At 37.2% G+C, this 20,168-nt stretch overlaps 1 protein-coding gene across 1 annotated transcript; it reads right to left on the minus strand.

The window, feature by feature from the left end:
- Positions 1–715: 715 nt before the first annotated feature.
- Positions 716–19,969, minus strand: LOC18442300 (Endosomal targeting BRO1-like domain-containing protein). The gene is made up of 8 exons (XM_006852523.3): positions 19,133–19,969; positions 17,248–18,198; positions 16,345–16,434; positions 14,658–14,726; positions 13,301–13,441; positions 2,267–2,315; positions 1,644–1,747; positions 716–1,424 (listed from the first exon to the last, which is right to left on the minus strand). The coding sequence occupies exons 1-8, from the start codon at positions 19,799–19,801 to the stop codon at positions 921–923; spliced, it is 2,577 nt and encodes an 858-aa protein (XP_006852585.1). The 5' UTR covers positions 19,802–19,969; the 3' UTR covers positions 716–920.
- Between the last annotated feature and the right edge of the window lie 199 nt (positions 19,970–20,168).

The raw sequence follows: 20,168 nt of genomic DNA on the forward strand, positions 1-20,168 counted from the left end.
CATGAAGATTTTTTGTTTGGATTCAAGAAAGTTCATTCGGACTTTTGCACATCAACGTGGTAGGAAATTTTTGGGACAAATTTGAACAAATCTAGTGCGAAATAAAAAATTTTCAATTTAGGTTTCCAAAAACTCCGCAAATTTCAATTATAGATCTCTTTGAACTAAGGTTGTAATCCATCAAATTATTATATGTTTCCGTTTCAAAGGTTACAATCCAACAAATTATGATATGGTTTCGTTAACAGGGATTTCATTAAACAAAATAAAAACACTTTGGTGGGGAATGGAGAGAAAAATCAAAAGAAAAGCAGATATGGCCTCAAAAAATGGCAGGAAAAAAAACCAAATTTTGGTCTTAATATTTCATAGATTTGGGCTTTGGTAAGAAAAATATTTTTTTAAGGTTCTTGTAGATGAGCGAGATAGGAACAGGACAACTTTGATGAAGTGAAAAAACAATCAATACCATTGCATATTATGTTCATGACATAAGAAATAAGAAACGAAATATAGACCAAACTCCCACGAATTCCAGGAAACTTGGGCCAGTCCCACATCTGCCCCTGTTCAACTCAAGTGCGTCTGAGTCGAACGGCCACTTTTTATTTTGAATCCATGATCAAAGTTAAGGTTTTAAAACTTTCAGACAAACAAAACCTCATCAATGCCAAAAAAGAATGGATGCAAATCCTCAAAGAATCAAAGAACCGTGTAGCACCAAGATAATTCCAATTCTAAAATTATTAAAGCGCCTTCAAGAACAAGATATTTCCAATCTAATATATACAAAGAACATAAAACACACTATTGCAGCATACAATGGAGTCCACAAAGTGCATATATAAGTGTCTACAAAGAAGGAAAAAACTCAACAATAATTAGCACAGGTCCTCTTAATAATAAAGAGGTATTTCATTCTATTGGTGCTTGTAATAACCACCTTGTTGAGGAGGATAAGATGGTGGAATATGATACGGAGGTGGAGGGTGAGAACCAGGTTGTGGAGGAGTTGGAGCATAGTATGGAGCACGCCATGTTGGGTAAGGTGGCTGACCATAGTTTTGGTTTTCAGGTTGTTGAGGCATTGGAGCACCTGTTGGGTGGTGCGCGAAATGGGAAGGGGCTTGGGTATGGTGGTAAGGGGGCTGTTGAGGATACGTATGGGGTGGCGTACTGCTAGAGAAAGGTTGCGAGGGCTGAGAGGATGGAGGAAATCCAGGCATGGGTGGTGTACTCTGGGGGTCTGGAGTATGCTGCGTGGACCTCTGTCCTGGAGCAGGGTAGTTAGTGAACCTGGACTTAGAGTCGTTGAAGTTGAGACCTGCCATTTGCCTTTGAACATCCTCCATCATTTCTCGGCATTGGATGTTCCTGGTCATGATGAAGTCGCTGCACTGTTGTTTGATGTTGGTGATAGCATCCTGATTGAGAGAAAATAACAAAGTAGAGTTACCCCTGATATTGTCTCTCTCACACACGAACACAAATTTTGAAGTTGAGTTCTAGGAAGCTGATATTTATGAGAATCTACAACATCTCTCTCTCTCTCTCTCTCACAAACACACACACACTGAAATACATCTACAAAATGACAACTGTAAGTGTCTAGAACAAATAGAGCAAGTACAGACGGTCACTACCTGAAGGGTAACATAGAACTTCAGTCCCTCATTTATATTCTCCCTGATCTCACGATACTTCGTGATTGCTGCACTTATCTGCTTATAACTCTTCTCGCGAGCAGCTGAAAGAAATTTTGAAAAAGATCAATCACCAAATAGATACAACTCGAACGCCATTGTAGTGCTGCATGTAAGATACAATATATCCTGAACATTTGCCGTAAATGCAACAGCATTGAAGTTGATCAAAGTGCAAAACTCTGTAATGGAATGACGAATAAATACAATATTGATAATCTAAGAACACAATGCAACAGGATGTAGTCAGTAACGTGCTTAGCAAAATAAAATGACACCTGAAACTTCTCTTCATTTCCTATAAGGATCATCTAGATTTTATTTTCTTATATTATCTCAAAACTCACAACGTAACAGGTCAAGTATCTGTGAGTTTGCGAGAAGAATATAGACCTCAATGGGAATAAAAAAAGGGTACATAACATGGGATGTAAATACTCAAATACAACTTTGTGTATAGTGAAATAAACCAAAACTAACTAAAAGTCCCAATCGAACAAGCCAATTATTCCTTTAAATACTACATCCCTTAAAAGAACTAGGGACGAAGGTTTGAAACCGACCTTTGTAGTCTTCAAGATTAAAAACTGCTGCAAAATCATCATTTTGAGCCTGCAAACCAAAAAAAAAAGGGAGCTTGTTACCACAATTCAATCAATTTCAACAAGTATATACTAAATTCAATTGGAATCATAAAAAAGAACGTTACAAAAACAAAACAAAAATTACCAGATTATTTACAACATTTGGGATGAATTAGGTGACATCTTTCCATTTTCCATATAGAAATATGCCAATTTATAAGTCTCTCAGTGTATGGTGCATTTGCAAGACCTATCACAAAGCTCTATTCATTCTATCAATGTATATGGTTCATGGGAAGTTAGATATAAGAAAATAAATAAATAATTGGATGCTCGCATATTGACACAATGGATACAACAGGCCTTCTAGAATTAGCTTTACTATGTCCTAACCACTGCAAATATTCATCCGTTTATTTGGCAACAAATTTATTTCCCAATGTAAATCGACCTCAAAGTTATACAACAATCACGATGATTCAACTAATTGCAAGAGAAATTAACATAAGCCGATATTGAAACCCCAAGATCAATTAGATGGAGCCATTAAGCCCTTGACCCATGCAATTGCTGGAAAGTAGGAAGGAAGCTTTAGCTCAAAGCTCAGAGTTTATACAAAATACAACTTAAGCCAATAATATGAACACAATAAGCCCAAAATTCATTCCTCGCAACACAAAAAAGAAAGAGTACATATATATAGACCTTCGATGATCTTTCTAGACTTCCTCTGGACCTTTATAATTACTTTTTCTGTCCTAACATTAGCCCAAAATACTTGGACAAAAATTACATGAAATACTCTACAACACATTTCAAATTCACTTTGTCCGCAATTCATGCTTTGGACTTCACACTCTCATGGTAGAAAATCCTCATCTTGGTACTCTATACAACATCAAATTTTAACTTTTTAGTATATATGACGCAAAACTTCCCTTCACCCAAAAATTTCCCCAATATATTTCTTACTTATCCAAAACACCCCACCCCCCCTTCCAAAAGAGATTGTTTTTCATTTTGGTAATTCCCAACATAACTGTTGATTTTTGTAATGTTTCATACTTGGGGGCCTTTATAAAATGTTGACAACTAGGTCTGAGTCTTTGTATAAATTGTAAAGAAGTACGGCCTTCATTCCTTTGATCTCATATGAAATGAAACCAGGTGTCAATGTCTTTGCTTCTCTCATGAAAAGCCGGTGTTTTTTGGCAAGCCAATCAGCGTGTTTTTCTCAATATGAACTTCTATTGGAGTTTCATGAATATTTTGAAGTTACTTGAGAAGATTTTGTTGTCACAATGCATAATACTTGAGGTGGCAGTCACATACTTGACTTCACAAGTATAGAATGTTATAATACGTCGCTTTTCTAACTATCCAGTAAATGTTGAAGTCCCCATATAGAAACATAATGCAAGTACTTTGTTTGTCATCCAAGTCTCCAGCCCAATCACCATTTCTAGAACTTAAAATATCCAAAATCATAAGGACAAAAGTTACATCAAATGACCGTTTCAAGTGGGATAGCTTGGAGCCTCAAACACCAGCTAACCAAGCTGACTCCATATAGAATATCTGGTATTATACATGTCAACCAGCAAAGGCTACCCATAACTATTTTAAAGGATCGACCCTCTCACCATCACCTTCCTTTCTCAACTTTAGACCACTTCCTATATCTTAAACTTCTTAAGAATTCCTTTTCTACAGGCTTTTCGAGATATAGAAATTCCATAATCCATTTGTTTTATTCTAATACTAGAGATATAAGACATAAGCCCAATATCAGTCCTTCAAATTCCCTAATCATGGAATCCTTGAACACTTGAAACATGCCCAAATTATTTCCTATAAAAAACAGATCATAACTATACAAACAAAAAAGTAACATGCCTCCTTTTTTTGTGTATCTTTATGCATAAGGCATATCACACAGGCACCTACTAAAACCATTTTGAAAGAAATATTTATCAATTATACTATCCCATACCCTACGTATTTGCTACAAACCATATAATGCCCTTTTCAATTTGCAAACTCTAGTTTCAAGTGCCTCCTTATTCAAGAATATTATTCAAGAATTTGAAAAAACCTACAAGAATCAACTCCCTTAATTGAATTTTGAAGAATCAGAGTATTTAGAGGTTACGACCGTTTGATCAACTTTATGGATTCTCACAAGCTTACGAGCAAAGACTACTAAAGAAAGTCCAAGCACATTACATGGACTTCGAAACAAACTTATGGTGAAAGAAGATGATAAAAAATAAATAAAAAATAGAGGTAAAAAAACAAAAACAAAAACAAGAAAAAAAGAAGAAAAGAAAGAACTCATGGAGGAAGAGGCTGCAGAGGTCAAGGCAAAGGAACAAACTCTGGAGGTGAAAGAGGCCAAAACCCAAAAACTCAAAGAAGGCAAGGAACAAGCAACTTTGCAGGCCAGGTAATCACTCAGAATATGAAAAATCCAATGATCAATGTTACAATATCAAATATAGCCATTGCAGTTCTAACCATAGATACATATCTCCAAATGAAGTGCCCCAAAAAGCTAACTTTGTAAAAACGAAAACATAGAAGAACTTTAACTTTGGCCTACAAGGATACAATTGTGAATCCAACAAATACTTGGTATCTTGACACCGGTGAAACCAACCACACGTGGTAGAAAGGATTTGCTTGTGAAAGTGAATGAATCAACTAAAGGGTATGTGAACATTGGAGATTTATCTAAGAGATTGGGAAAAGGCAGAGGTAAACTTTTAATTTGAAATAAAATTATGCTCATCTATTAATTTATTGTCAGATATTAAAAATAACATTTTGAGTTATGGGCAACTCTTAGATAACGTGTATAACATCCTCATGAGAAATGGTAAACTTTTTATAAGAGATCAAATGAACAATTTGTTTGCAAAAATGATCATGTCTAAGAATAGAACGTTTTCCGTGAATATTCATATGCAAAATTTGAAATGAATCAAGTCTATTTTGAGTGACAAATCATAGTTATGGCACTTATTTTTTGGGCATCTAATTTTTGTGGCTTGAGGTTTTGGTCAAAGGTAAATGTGGTGAATGGATTTGCCCTGGATAAAGCAACCGGAATATATATGTGAAGGGTACATAGAGTGGAAAATCAAGAAAAGCATTAAAGAGTGCATAGAATGGAAAATCAAGAAAAGCATCAAAGCCTCTCCAACTCATGCATATAGATGTGTGTGGACCTCTTCAACCTGCGTCACTTGGGGGGGGGGGGGGGGGGGGGGGGGGGGGAAGATATTTTCTAACCTGTGTTGATGATTATAGTGGCAAAACATGGGCATATTTTATTAAAGAGAAACCAAAAGCTTTTCAAGTAATTTAGGACTTCAAGTCTTTTGTTGAGAAACAAACCGCCTTTAAATTAAAGTAATAAGATCTGATGGAGGTGGAGAGCACATTTGAAATATTTTTCAAAAGGATTTGCCATCAAATGGTAACCTCCTATGCACCACAACAAAATGGAATCGTAGAAAGAAAGAATAGAACCATTTTGAATATGGCAACATGCATCTCAAAAGAAAAAGGCATAAAAAAAGGAATTTTGGGCTGAGGCCGTTGTACAGTGTATTTATTGAATAGGTACCCAACCACAAATATGTGTTTCATGACACCTAAAGAAGCTTAGAGCTTCGACAAGCCAGAAATAGGGGCATCTAAGAATTTTTAGGCATATGGCCTGTGCCAAAATTTCCGAAGAGAGAAGGCAAAAGCTTGATCACAAAGGAGAAAATCTATTTTCTTAGCCAAAGGTTACAAATTGTACAAACACTTTACAATCAAAGTTATTTTTGAGCAGGGATATGTTTAATGGCAATTTACCAAAATACCCACAAGAGATCAACTACTAACCATTTTATCCATTTGGAACTATTCCAACTCAAGACCATGTATTGGTTTATGGGTATTTTGAAATTAAAACAAAAGCTACGGGTGAAGTGTTAAATTGTTCATCTCTTATGGGTAATTTGATAAATTTCCCTATGTTTAATGAAAATGTAGTTTAGGACTGGAAAATAAATCAAGAAAAGAAAACTTCAGCTATTGAGGAGGCGAAAGAAAAGGATGAAGTTGAACATAGAGAAGGCTCTCGGACTCCCATTCAAAACTCATCCTCCAATTTCCCATCTACTTTTCTAACAAGGAGCTCATCTCATGTCACCAAAACCAAAAAGCCTTCAAGAGATATATACATTAACTCATAGATATATGCATAAACTCATAGACTTAATGTTGAAAATCATGAGCTCAAGAGGTAGAAGAAATTAAGAATAACAGTTGGGAGCTTACAACATTACGAAAAGGCCACAAAGCTGTTGGAGTCAAGTGGGTCCACATGACAAAGAAGAAAGAAAAATGGGGAGGTCAAAAGGCACGAGGCCAGGTTGGTTACTAAAAGCTACAATCACCTCGAAAGTGGTTACAGTAATGTATTTGCACTAGTTGCCTGCTTAGAAACTGTTAGATTGATCACTTCTTTAGCGGCACAAAATAAATGGGAAAGTTTTCAAATGGATGTACGATCAACATTTATTAAAGAACAGTACATTGAACAACCTCTGGGCTATGTGAAAAAAGAGGTCCAAAACTAAAATTTACAAATTGAAAAAGGCATTTTATTGTTTAATGCAAGCACCTAGGGCATTGAAAAGTCGAACAGAACAATATTTCCTTAAAAATGATTTTTCTCAGTGCTTATACGAATAGGGCTTTTACATAAAGGTAAATACGAAACCAAGCATTTTACTTGTTTGTTTGTAAGTCGATGACTTAATTCTTAGTGGAAAAAATCCAGGCACATTTCAAGAGTCCAAGGAGTCCATGATTCAGAAAGTTGAAATGACAGATAACAGGCTCATGCCTTTTTTCTTTTGCACTTAAGGAAATCAAATGGATAGTGGAATTTTTCTACCTCAAAAAGACTATGCAAAGGAAATTCTTAAGTTTAAGATAGAGAGATGCAACCATGCAAATGTCTTATTTGCAAAGTTGAGGAAGGTGATGGCAAAAGGGTGGATCGCATTTTCCTTAAAAGCAATGTGCAGACCCTTCACTAAATATAATTCCCCTTTAAGACGGTAAAGAGAATTCTCAGGTACATCGACGGAAAGCATGATCATGGTTTATTCTTGTTCTAATGATTATTCATGTAGGTTTATAGGTAGCGATCGGGCAGGAGATTTGGATGATAGAAAAGCTATTTCCAGTTATGTTTTGTACATGGGGAGTATGGCGTTTACTTGGTGTTCAAAAAAGCAACTAGTTGGAACACTCTGTACTTGTGAAGCTGAGAATGTGTCAGCTCGAGTATTTCTCATGCATTGTGACAACAAAAACTTCTGAAAGAGCTTCAAAATCCTTAAGAAGCACCAACAAAGATCCATGTTGTTAACAAGTCAACGATTGCCTTGGTGACAACCTTGTCTTTCATGAAGAAGCAAGCATGTCAACACCCTGTTCCATTTCATTCATGACCAAGGAGAAGAAAATGGAACTTGTCTACACAAAAGTTTGAGACCAAGTTGCAAATATTCTTACAAAGCCTATCAAATATGAAGCATTTCAAAAGTTGAAAGATTATGATGGGGTTGACCAAAATGGAACGTTAAACATAAGGGAAGCATTGAAAAATAAGCTTGACTTGGGAAAAGGCATTTTGGTATTTACGAAATCTATTAGGAACATTTTTGGAAGTATTGTGTAGAATGTACTAGAAAGTTCAAATTTGAGTTTAAGAGCTTAAATTTCAATTTGTGTAAAGTACCAAGATGAGGATTTCCTAAATAAGAGCATGGAGTCCAACACATACAGTGCATGTAATTTTGTTTTTGAAGTGGGTTTTCTAGATTAATGCATATAATTTCATCCAAGTCTTTTGAGTACATGTTAAGAGAGAGAAACAGTAATTAGAAAGCTCAAAAGAGTCTGGAATGCCCTCAAAAGATCCATGCATTCATATACTTCGTCTTTATGATGTGACAAAGGAAATTTGAGTATATTGTGCTCATATTATTGGCCGAAATTGTGTTTTGCATAAACTTTGAGCTACAGCCTCATTCCTTTCTCCTTTCCAACAACTGGTCACAGAGCCTAGGGATATTTTAACGATAAACAAAAATGAGAAATTCATGGTTCCATATTCTGAATCTGGTTACGGTACTTCTAAAAATTATTCAAGTCCTATGAATGATTTTTAAAAAAAGAAAGAAAAGGAAAGAGAAAAAGAGCTCTTGAGCAAAGTATTTTTCACAAGGCTCTTTAAATTTAGATAAAATAAAAAGGGAAAAGTTTATACAAGGGTGATGCCCTAAACAATCAAATTAAGGTGTGGCTCAAAAATTCAGGGGAAGAGGTAGTTTTGATGCCCCAAAATCATCAAATTGATCATCTTGACCTCGAAAAGTATAGACGTGAGAAAAAAATGGATTTCAAGTCTTGAAAATAGTGCATCTTGTAATGCATTTTCTGGACTAATTTTAAAGATTTTCAAGTGTTTACAGATCTGCTCAATCTATACTATGTTTGAAGCTTTAAATTTTATACCTAAAAAGAAAAATAATTTTGCAGGCCATCACAAAGAGTTCCAGTACTAAAATAACATCTTTCGATACTATTTGAAGCCACGCCTTACTTTGATTGTTTAGGGCCTCAACGTTATACAAACCACACCCAAATAAAAAAGAAGGGAGTTTTATGATAAAGGGGGCTTGAACTTCTGAGACGTCATGCCATGCGAAGGCATGATGATGGATGCACAATCAACATGGTGAAATCTCTTTTAAAAAGCTTGAAAGTTTCTCTTTAAATGATTTAGAAAATGGTGTAGCAGTCACCGAAAAAAGAAAAATCTAAAAGCTTTTCATTTTGTAGGGAATAACTCATGTGAAGTATAACCAATAAAAGCAAACTTCATGAACTAACTCAGATTACAGAAAGGAAAACAAGTTTACAAAACATAAAAGGTGCCAACCATGATCCAACCTTCAAAATTGAAGTTGCAGGAGAACCAGATTCAATACTTTGCCAAGCGAACAATCATTGAGGCTGAACAAAGTGCAGGCTGTTTTGTATAATTCTTCTTTGAAAATATGGACCAGAGGATGAAAAAGAAGCTCCAAACGAATTTCCATACAAATACAAAGAGAATAAAAAGAAAGTTGAAGAGTGAAGGGGAGGCTTGGTGTTTGACAACGGAGAAGCAAGCTGAAGGAGATAGAGGCAAACAAGAGGAGCCCAAGAAGTTGACAAAGAGAAATAAAGGTTAAGTGAAAGCGACGCTTGGTGTCCGACGATTGAGAGGCGAGCTGAAGCACTAGAGGCGAAATTGGAGAAGCTCCAAAAGGTAATCAATATATTGGAAAACACTGTTCCAGAAAATGCCAGGTGGCACCTAGGCGGCAAAGGGAGCCAGGCCGCCCAGGTTGTTCAAAAGGGGGCAAGGCGTATCTAGTAATCCTGTTTTAGGTCCAGATTTTGTATGAAAAATACATATTCATGCATTTTTTATAACTAGGAGGGCACAGTCTCCTGCGCACTCGCCCAAGTACCCTGGCTGCCTGCCTCGGCAGGGTACTAGGTGGACCCCCCGGGCCAGCCTGCCCAGTTGGTCTGCACAAACGCCTCTAGCCCACCTACGCGGCTGCCTAGGCTCTAGGCAGACCGCTTTTTTAATCAAACACAATTACCGAGTACTATGTTGAAGGGATTGAAAAAGGAAAACTTAGGGAGGATGTTGAAATGGTAATTCAAAACTTTTAAAAGGGGTAGTTTGGTCTTTTAGTTTTCATGGTTTTCTAGTATTTTATAGAATTATTGGAAAAAGAAAAGAAACTTCTTGAAGGAGGCTGGAACCAAAGAGGTATTTTGGAAATATTTAAGATGCATTAAATAGGCATGTTGGTAATTGAAAGAACAAGCTCTATATAGAGTTGTTCTAATCAGAAAACTGAAAGGCAAAAAAAGGAGCGAGTATTGGGAAGAGAATAACTTATGAGCTCTTTGAGATAAACTTTTGGAGCTCTACTCTGGCCTTTTGGCCATAACATCTCTTTATTTATTTTGTTGTGTTTATCAGTATATAGCAAGTTTGTTTGTGTGATGTCTAGCAAGAGCATATATTAGAAAAAAGGATGCTTTATATCATGTAGGAATATAAGTTTGTTTGAAATAAAGGAGCTACACTACTTATAGGGAGACTTAGGCATTGAATAACTTAAGGGGACACGCATGCCACTTAGGTGGGAACTTTCTAGACATCATATGGACAACACAATGACTTAATATACTCAAGCTAAACATCACAGAAACAAACGTACTATATACTGATAAATATAAAATAATAAATAAACATCAAATAAGGGAGATGTTATGGCTAAAAGAACATAGCAAAGCTCTAGAATTTACATCAAAGGGTTCACACGTTCTTCTCTCTATAATACTCTTGGTTTTTTTGTTCCTACATTTTTTCCAACGTAGCTATTTAATGCATAGTTCAAATTTCCAAAATGCCCCTTCGGTTTGAGCTCCCCTTCAAGAACCTTCTTTTTTGTTACCAATAATTCCACAAAATAATAGAAAACCCTGGAAAAATTAAAAGATCATACTACTTTTAAATTAAATTACAAGCAACAACTATTTATATTCATACGGATGTTAGCCAAACTTTTCAGCTTGCACATTTGCCTCCTTGGGAGCCAAAGCAATTTGTCCAATACAAAAGCTCAATGAGATGTCATTTTACTTGCACAAAACCCATCAAGCTTCTATGGAATATGAGAACCTCACCTTGTCTAATAGATCAAATTAACGTAATGAACCTCGATTGTCTCTCGACCCACAACAACCTTTATCAATACTCATTGACCTTCTTGAGCTGATTGTGCATCCATGCACATACCATCTGAGTAACAAAGAGCCCTTATTAGAACATATTCTCCTTTGGTATTCCTTATGACCCTCTAAAACCTATAGGACCACTACTACCTTTTGTTGCTCCATCACCCCAAGAGCAAAGCCCACTCAATATGCAAATGGGATAAATCCCTAAATATGTCACCCCCTCCAAGACCAAGAGATTTCACATTATCCTCCAATGATCAAGAGGATTCCCATGAAAGATGTTAGGCCTCTTTGGATGCTTCAATGGCCATAGCAAAGACATTTCCCCACTTAAGGGAACACTGGAAAACTGCATTTGGTTTTTAGGGAATAAAGGCAAATCAAGCTTTCTTCTTTTTTTCAATCTTACAGGCATGTAGGCAGTGATCTATAAGATAAAAGGGGTTACAGAAATTAGGCTTCCCAGTAAATCGAGGTTTAAAAAATTTGATCAGCTTACCCAATCAGTCACAAGCTGGACCAGATCGGCAATTCCAATCTGGATCGACCGATTTGACAATGTCAATGAATACAGAAAGTAAAAAAGGGCACTAACTAAAATTTTGTGTATGCAAACACCTGGCCTTAACCTACTTACCCACCAACTAACCAGAAATAAACTCTGTTACCATCTCCATTCCTAAATCACGTCTTGTTCTCAAGATCTACTTCCCTCAAGCAGAGCTCACATAACCCCCAACATCCTAGGTAACCTCATTATTTCTCTAGACACCAACCATTTCTCTCGTGACAAATTTCTCCTCCAACACTCTAGTGCAAAGAGCTCTAGGGTCTTCCCAAAAATGCCAAAGCCATCTGCCTAAAGGTCTTGTTCCATGTCTTTCAGCGCCTTATCTCGAACGCTCCAACCTCATTGGCTCTTAAGCTTAAGAAAATCCTCCCCTAACCAAGTGATAGTTGTGACTCCCATTGCCACCTCACAGTTGATATTTACAACAAAAGTAGCCCTAATGAGAGTGGCTCCCCCTGCTAGAGAAAGAAATTGGCTCTATCATGGTGCAAAGCTCCACACAACTTCACCGTTACTTCCATCTGAAAGGTCCTTCCACAGCTTGGCAATACATGAGAGCCACCAAATTCTGGACAAACCAGCCTACTCGAATTATCCTCAACTGAAAAACAGCTTTTGACCATCTTAATCATCCTCAAGTGCTTAGCTTGTATGGATCTGCTTAGTGACGAAGCACCATGCCCAAATACCAACTAGAAGGCATGGGCAAGATGCAGTAAAATATAGTGATTCAAGACCTCCAATAAAATGATAAACAAAAAGGGAAGAAGTCCATTGACAGTGATTCCATTGATCATTCTCCAAAAGGAGTCCACGACATTCAAGTTATAATAATTTGAAGAGCAAGTTGCAAAAACAATTAGCAGCTTTATCATGAGGAATTGCACAATGGGGACTCAAGTTCGTTCACATAGTGAACTTCATGAACCTAAATTCTGATGGTTGGTCCAAAGGCCATTCAAACTTAATAAGTATTAGAGAAGTCATGCTGCAGTCCGAATCAGTGGGGATTGTGAATTCTATAATCACCAAAATGTGTAATTTATAACTTTAAGGGATGAGATCACACCGCAGAGACAAGTCGTTAAGGGCAATTCTAGTTATTAGGATAGCTGGTGTAGGTTCACTCTTGAAATGATGCCTTATTAATGTCTGGGAGAATTACGCTTTTGCAAGGATATTTTCAGAATGTCACGGCAAGAAACCTCAGTGGCACTAGTCCGTGTACAAGTGTAGGGGATTCGCTTTCTCATGGGTTGGACTCGTAATTATGAAGTAGGGCGATTGTAGTTACCTTGGGGGTTTGAGTTATTACTTCAGAAAAGGATCATGACTTACGATGAACTCCATATCTATGTAAATAAGCACAGACATACTAACCCAAGACAGAAATAGACCTTCAATTCAAAGTAACATAATAATGAAGCCAGTAATACCTACACTGGAAAAAATTTACAGTATCATAAAACATTAAAAAGAAAATGACATACTGACATTTCTAGAATATAAGATACAATGATCATGCAAGGATGTATAACTGAACAAGGATAATGACAGACCTGAATTTGCAGCAATAATTGCTCTTGTGCCTCAATATTTTGGGCAATTTCTTGGCAGATATTATCATATTTCGACAATTCCTTCTTGAAAAGATCCTCATATGATCCAGTGGTTGTCATCAACTTAGGAAGTATATCATCCTACAGCAATAGATATGAACATATGTTACTCAACAAATGTGTGTGTAAGAAAAGAAATTTCATAAGAATGGATAATAAAGGTGTTAAAAAATGACCCAAATCTCTAGTACAGATAACATGTTATTTTCTAATGTAAGGTTAGATCATACAATACTTCATACAAAACAAACAAAATATTTTCTAGGTTCATCCATTGCATGCATTACACTTCTTTTCATAAGTTAAATACACAGAATGAATAATGGTACCCAGAAACGATCATCATTAATAACTCAAGTGAACGTGTGACATAGCATGTTTCCTTGTCTTCCACATAGATGGAAAAATAAGTGTCCTACATCTAAAACTGACTGGATTTCTGCCACATAAAACTCCAGTGATCTGTTACTCCAATCCAACTTATAATTAGTGCATTGAGAAAGAAATGTGACAAGAGAGCTAAAATGGATAAATTTCAGTAAAATAAAGAGGAACTTACTGGTCTTCAAGTAACAAAACATCAAATAAATTATGCCTCAGATGGCTCAACCGAACAGCCTTTCCAAGGAAGTACAATAATCGAGAAATGTGGTGTTACAGAGTAGGAACTCTTCATCACCCAATCCTAAAATACAACTCTTGAAAACAGACACTTTAATAGCTGGGAGCCGGGGATCGTAATAGTTCAAAATTTGTGCAGAAACTCCTTGTGAATATCCCACAGAAGGGTCTGTTTAATGCCCCCCTAGAAGGGTCTATTCCTTTGTCCGAATATAACCTTGAAGGGAGCATGGATTCGTAGCTTTTTGGGTCCTCCTCAACTGTTCAAAGAACAGAGAGACTGAATGCAGCCTCACAGTTTTAGGTGTGGCAGCAACTGCAGCAACCCATTTCTCTCCCAGAAATTAAGATGCAACAGAATTTGCAGCATTCCCCTTTCCTTGAAATTTGGACCTCTAGATGTTTCAGTCAAAAAGGGAAGATAATAATTGGCCCCTCCCTATGACAATATATGGTAAAGATGTTTGCTTTCGTTTATTTCTTTGGAGCATTATTACTTAACATGAAGAACTCTTTAGATATGTAAGATCCATAACATTTAATTAAAAAACTTGAATTTCCAATAATTCCAATACATAACCTTTTATTATTTAGGTAACAGTTCTCATGTGGCCCTCAGACACATGAAAAGGAGTTCAGAAAAGTGCATTGCGGAGGACTTCATTATCACACATACCTTTCGTTTCATCTCCTTAAGCATGTCCTCAAGACCTGCCCTTTGTGCTCCGAGAGTCTCCAACTGCCTCTGAATATGGTTAAAGACATTCATCAGTTAAAGAAACCACTTTTTATTGAGATTAATTACAAAATTCATACAGAAAATAACACCAAATACTTATCCACATATAAGTGTTTGTATGAATGTATGTATAATAGGAACCAAGCTGAATGATTCCATATGGAGAAGGTATAGTTAAGACTACAAGATATCAAGAAAGAGAAAAAAACAAGGTGACGCTAAGGTCTGTCCATACAAAATTTTCCAGTCTATCTTGTTACACCAGTTTATTAAACTCAAATGTCATTCAGGATAGACTGATAGGGAATTCTTATATTACAAACAGTTCAACACATTCTTTTGATATAGAAAAATGGCATTTTCTCCTTCTTTTCCTTAATTTTGATAAGCACTAAGGACATCAGTGAAAAGAAATAAATGCATGCAAACTAGTATCGAGAGAATGATTATCTAGGAAATTGCCTCAATCCAGAACCCAACCTGAAGATAATTAGGTATCCACCAATAAAGTGTCCACTCTATTGAACTTTGGAAAAGCAAGTGTCCTTCCATATAAAGAAGAAACAAATAAACAGCTCGAAGTTTGCTCAGACTCCATCAAATGTGTCTTTCCAAGAAATTCATCAAAAAAAAAAAAACAGTGTATCCTTCTAAATAATAAAAAACAAATAAAGGTCAATAAGAATGGGCCGATCAAATGAAATAATGCAAGCATCATACTAGAGCCACACCGATCCACAAAGCTAAGTAATAGAGGTGCCAACCTTTCCTATTGCTAAGGATGGCCCAAAGCCCTATAATACCCCCAGAACTAGTATCAAATATCATTTCCCACAATCACATGCGTGCACTCACATGCGCATGCACATAGCTACTGGGATCTCCCAACTAACGTGATGATCCCGCTCAGGGATCATGATCCAGCATTCCTTTGTCAGGATCTCCATGGAATCTCAATCCCTAATATTAGGGATTTTATGCCAGACCTATTGCATCATCGACTACATAACAATGATTAAATAGAGCCATAAACTACATCTTGAAACTATGCTTCCATCAAGCCATAAACTACATGTCTACTTCATGAAACTATACTTCCATCAATATGTGCCTCATCAAAATATTAGTGAGATAATGAATTAATGATTGGATTTTCTAATTTTTAAAATTTCTATTTCTAATGACTTTTTATTCACCAATACTAATAATATAGAATGATTGGATTTTTTTAAACTTTTTATTAAATTCTATTTTTTAAAATTTATGCATTAATTAATAAATTGTACAATATGCACTACCAATATGCATGTGTCAATCCGTCACTCCCGCCCCCATCCCCACACCCTCTCCAAGCAACTATGTGCATACACGCACAGCCCAAGAGTCACCAAAAGACAACCAAATAGAAAGTAACGAAGAGAACACAATGGTAATCTATGTATGTGATCATGGGGATCTACATAAGTGAACAAGAAAGTATTAATTTCATAATTAATCAAGAAACAATATTCCAAATGATAGAATATTAAAAAAAAAAAAAAGAAGGAAGTGCAACTCTGCATTACATGCAACATAAAACTAAATTGTTTGGATGACCCATAGCCTCCTTTCAAAAAGACATTACCAGGCTTTGCTTCAACGCTCCCACGATAGCATCCTCATTGCCATCCAAAGACATTATTGGCCTTGCAAGACTAGGAAGAGCAGATTCTATCTGCAATTCAAAAGTAGTATCAAAAAGAAACATCAGCATCTTCTCAAGGATAAACCCATTAAAGAAATAATTGCTATCAACGCATACAAATTCCATCAAACGACAAATAATAAACATAGACCATAAAGTCACATAAAAAGCTCCAAAGAGAAACTAGCTCCTTTGTGACATCTAGATAAATGCGTCCAAGTACAATCACCTCCCCAACTTTCATTAAATATCCAAAATAAACAGTCAATGTTCAAAACTTCAAATAAAAATTAAAAGCACGCATCCGGTCAAGTTACATTTTCATATTAAAAAAGCAACACAACTCTAGGAAACATCAGATGGAGATCAAAGGCGAAATAATCTAGGACAGTTCTCAGATGACCACTGTAGCATTTGTATGTGTGATTCTACAAGGTATGTTCAGTTTAAAAGCCAATGCATATATGCAAGCCAACTCAGGCATCTACCCATTTGAAGGTACTTTTTCATGATTTCTTCCACAAATACTTTAAGCCAAAAAATACAATTTACAACAAGGAAATGAATAATTGATAGAAAGAAGTTCCCTTGATGAGCATTTACCCATATTATGAAGACATGATATGTCCCTAGCATGTTTTTTAAACTTTTTATTAAGTATATTTACTAGGCAGGGAAGATAACTATCACGTTCATCGAATAATGATAAGACAATCGGACAGTAGGCATTCAGATGAATAAAACCGCAGCAATAGATAAGTAACATACTAGCTATTAGAGCTAGAGATAGATAGAGATAGAGAGAGAGGGAAGGAGGGAGAGAGAGAGACTCAAGAAACATACTGGTCTGCAATCGAGGATTGACATGAGCGCCAAGTGATCTCTCACAGCTCGCTCAATACGCCCATCACTATCTGTCGCTTGTTTCAGGTTCCCAGCAAACCTATTCAGCCTATCCTGCAAATTCTTTGTCAAAGTTCCTGATTGAGGCCTAGTCCATCGTGTTCCAAATTGCATTCGAAATTGAGCATCCTCTCTTGCTTCCTTCTGCAAAAGCTCCTCAGTCTGGATCAAAAGCTCCTGGTTCACCCTCTTCAAATCTTTCAACTGCTGAAGCTCAGATTCCAAACCTGATGGACCACCTGAAATCTGAACAGCCTCCACTTCTTCCTTAAGGTCGGAGGGGATAGTGAGGTTCCCTTCTAGTGCAAGAATGGAATCAGGAAGGTCCATTTCTTTGAGCTTGACTCTGGTTATCTCACTGCCTTGCTGCAATTTCTCCGCTTGGGTTCGAATGATATCATCCACCATTTCAGTGTATCTCGAAAGGGCTTTGGCACTACTATCAGGAACTAGACTAGCAAACATCTTCACTTTGCTCGCATCTAAGATATCAACCATGGGCGTGGATTTGACCAATGAAGCAGCAGGAAGTGAGGGTAGGGAATTTGGGGCAGGGACTCTCATGAGATAAACTCTATCATTTTCTTTTATGGCCCTCTCTAGGTTACGATTCAAATTCGATTCCAACCTAGTTACCGAATCCAAGAGAAGCCCAACAGCACCTTTTGTTGATTTCTTAGCATCAGATAGCGCCGAAACCCCACTCTTAAGCCTTGCAATTTCCTCCGCAATCTCCTCTTTATCATGCAATTCTAAGGCCAGCCTGTAGCAAGCTTCTGCGTAGAATTGGGCAGCTTTTAACTGAACATGGGAGATCCAGGTCCGGTCAAAGTGCTGGTTGAAGGGTTGAATGTTCAGAGCTGCGAAAGTTTCCTCATAGTAAAGACTCACCTAAAACAAGACAACTTTTTGGGATTAAATCCATAAACAATTTTACCAGGAAAAATGAAACGGATAACTTACAATAAAATTTGTGTTATGGCTGTTCTCCCAGTTAATATAAATTTTTATTGTGGACAGGTAGTTCAGAATCACAACTTAATTTTCAAATTTCATGAACCGAAAAGCATGTAAAGTAGCACTCTTCTATTTCTAATAATTTAAAATGCATAAGAATGCATGGAACTATTACCAAAAAGCAGAATCAAATTTGAGCAATGAAATGAGCATATGCATATGGTAAACATTTCCCAATTTAAAATTAGAACAGGGAAAAGGATACATCTCAAAGCATCAAAGTTGCATTGCTAATAAAAACCTTCCAAAAGGAAAGTGACACAAAGTGAATCAGGGAACCAGAAAATAAAAATAAGAACTAGCAGTACCAATTGTTCCAAAATTATGGTGATAATCACATGACAAAACAGCAAAAGGGTAAAAGAAATTAAAAAATTTTCCATGCACGATCAGATTCCTCGATGATAATGTCTGTAAGAGACTAGCTATACCCATTTTGATACAATGGAAATCAATAATCACGATAAAAACAGAAGTCACAGATATGGATTAAAAATTAGCACGCATAATTCATTAAAAATTCTCGGGCTTCTTACATCTCAAAAGGAAATTAAAATTAGCGGTTTCTCGGTCTACCTGTGGCTAGGTCAGGTTGCCCGGACTAAATTCTCATGAGCGGATCGAACAAGACCTTAAATTAAAAACCCAATAGAGGCAGAGAGAGTGGGAAATGAATCTATGCATACCCCCCCCAATTCGAAATAAATTAATAAAAAAAGACAGATAAAGAACATAAGTTAATAGAAAATGAGAGAGAGAGAGAGAGAGAGAGAGAGAGAGAATCAAGAAAAATAGAGACAGGACCAACCTGCCTCGCCACCTTTGCACACAGCCCAGGCGGCTTCCCATCGGCAATCACCTTCTCAAAGAAGCACTCCTGCGCCTGGGCCAGCATCAGCCTCTCAAGCATTCCCACGCACTCCACAGACAAATCCACCGTGCACTGCCCCAATCCCGCCTTCATCGCCACATTATCCCTCAAATAAGCAAATGCCCCCGCCGCTCCCTGAAATGCGTTGCACGCAGTCTTCAACCCATTTGCCCCCGTCCTGTCAGCCCCCAAAGCAATCTGACTATAAATCGCCCCCAAATTAAACAACACCGCCGCCTTCTCCAGATGAATACTTTGCTGTGATGCCTTTCTATTGGATTTGAAGGCATCAGCCCATGTGAACGTGACATTAACGTGGTCCTTTTCAGGTGATATCGGGAATCGAGATTCAATCACCGAGAGGGAGCGAAAATAAGATTGGAGGAGGTCTCGCCGAGAATCGGGAGATGTGTTCGGAGAGGATTCGATGTCCGAGCGGAGTTGCTTTAGGGTTTCAAGGTCGTCTTCAAGGTTTATGGCTTGGCGTTCAGAGTAGTGGAGGGTGATGTAATTTCGAAGGGGGCGGTACAGGTCGATGGAGGTGGGCTTCTTCTCGTGAATGGCAAGCATCACGTTCACGGTGGTAGAGGATGGGGGCGCCGCCATGGTGCGCCCTGGCTCGAGCCTAGGGCTCGATCAAGCTTCAGAGAGAGAGAGGAAGGAGAGGAGTTGGGTTTCGTCGTGAGGAAGAAAATGAATGGGGGGTTAAAAGAGAGCTGGAAGACGAGTGAACGAGCCAAAAGACTTTCTTTCCGTGAAGCAGACGAGGAAGTCATCGAAGATTGGTTGTTGCGTAAACTACTAAAAACCGTCCTTCACCGTATTCTCAACTCCTCCAAAGCTCTTGCTTGTTTTAGTTTTCGAGCCACTTCTTGTCTTATGTTCTTTTTCTTCCTTTACATTGACGAATAGTAGAAAGAAGAATTTTTTAAATAAAGTTTATATAAGGTTGCAACCTTAAAATGTAAAATTA

The sequence above is a fragment of the Amborella trichopoda genome, chromosome 1 (genome assembly GCF_054954075.1).
Source record: "Amborella trichopoda isolate Santa Cruz 75 chromosome 1, AtrichopodaSantaCruz75HAP2 v2.0, whole genome shotgun sequence".
Taxonomy (NCBI): domain Eukaryota; kingdom Viridiplantae; phylum Streptophyta; class Magnoliopsida; order Amborellales; family Amborellaceae; genus Amborella; species Amborella trichopoda.

Coding starts and splice junctions, on each gene's coding strand:
- LOC18442300 (XM_006852523.3), bottom strand. CDS start 19,801: ATGGCGGCGCCCCCATCCTCTACCACCGTGAACGTGATGCTTGCCATT. Junction 2,316..13,300: donor AATTATTGCTGCAAATTCAG/GTCTGTCATTAT, acceptor TTTGGTTTGCAG/GCTCAAAATGATGATTTTGC. Junction 1,425..1,643: donor AGTTCTATGTTACCCTTCAG/GTAGTGACCGTC, acceptor TCTCTCAATCAG/GATGCTATCACCAACATCAA.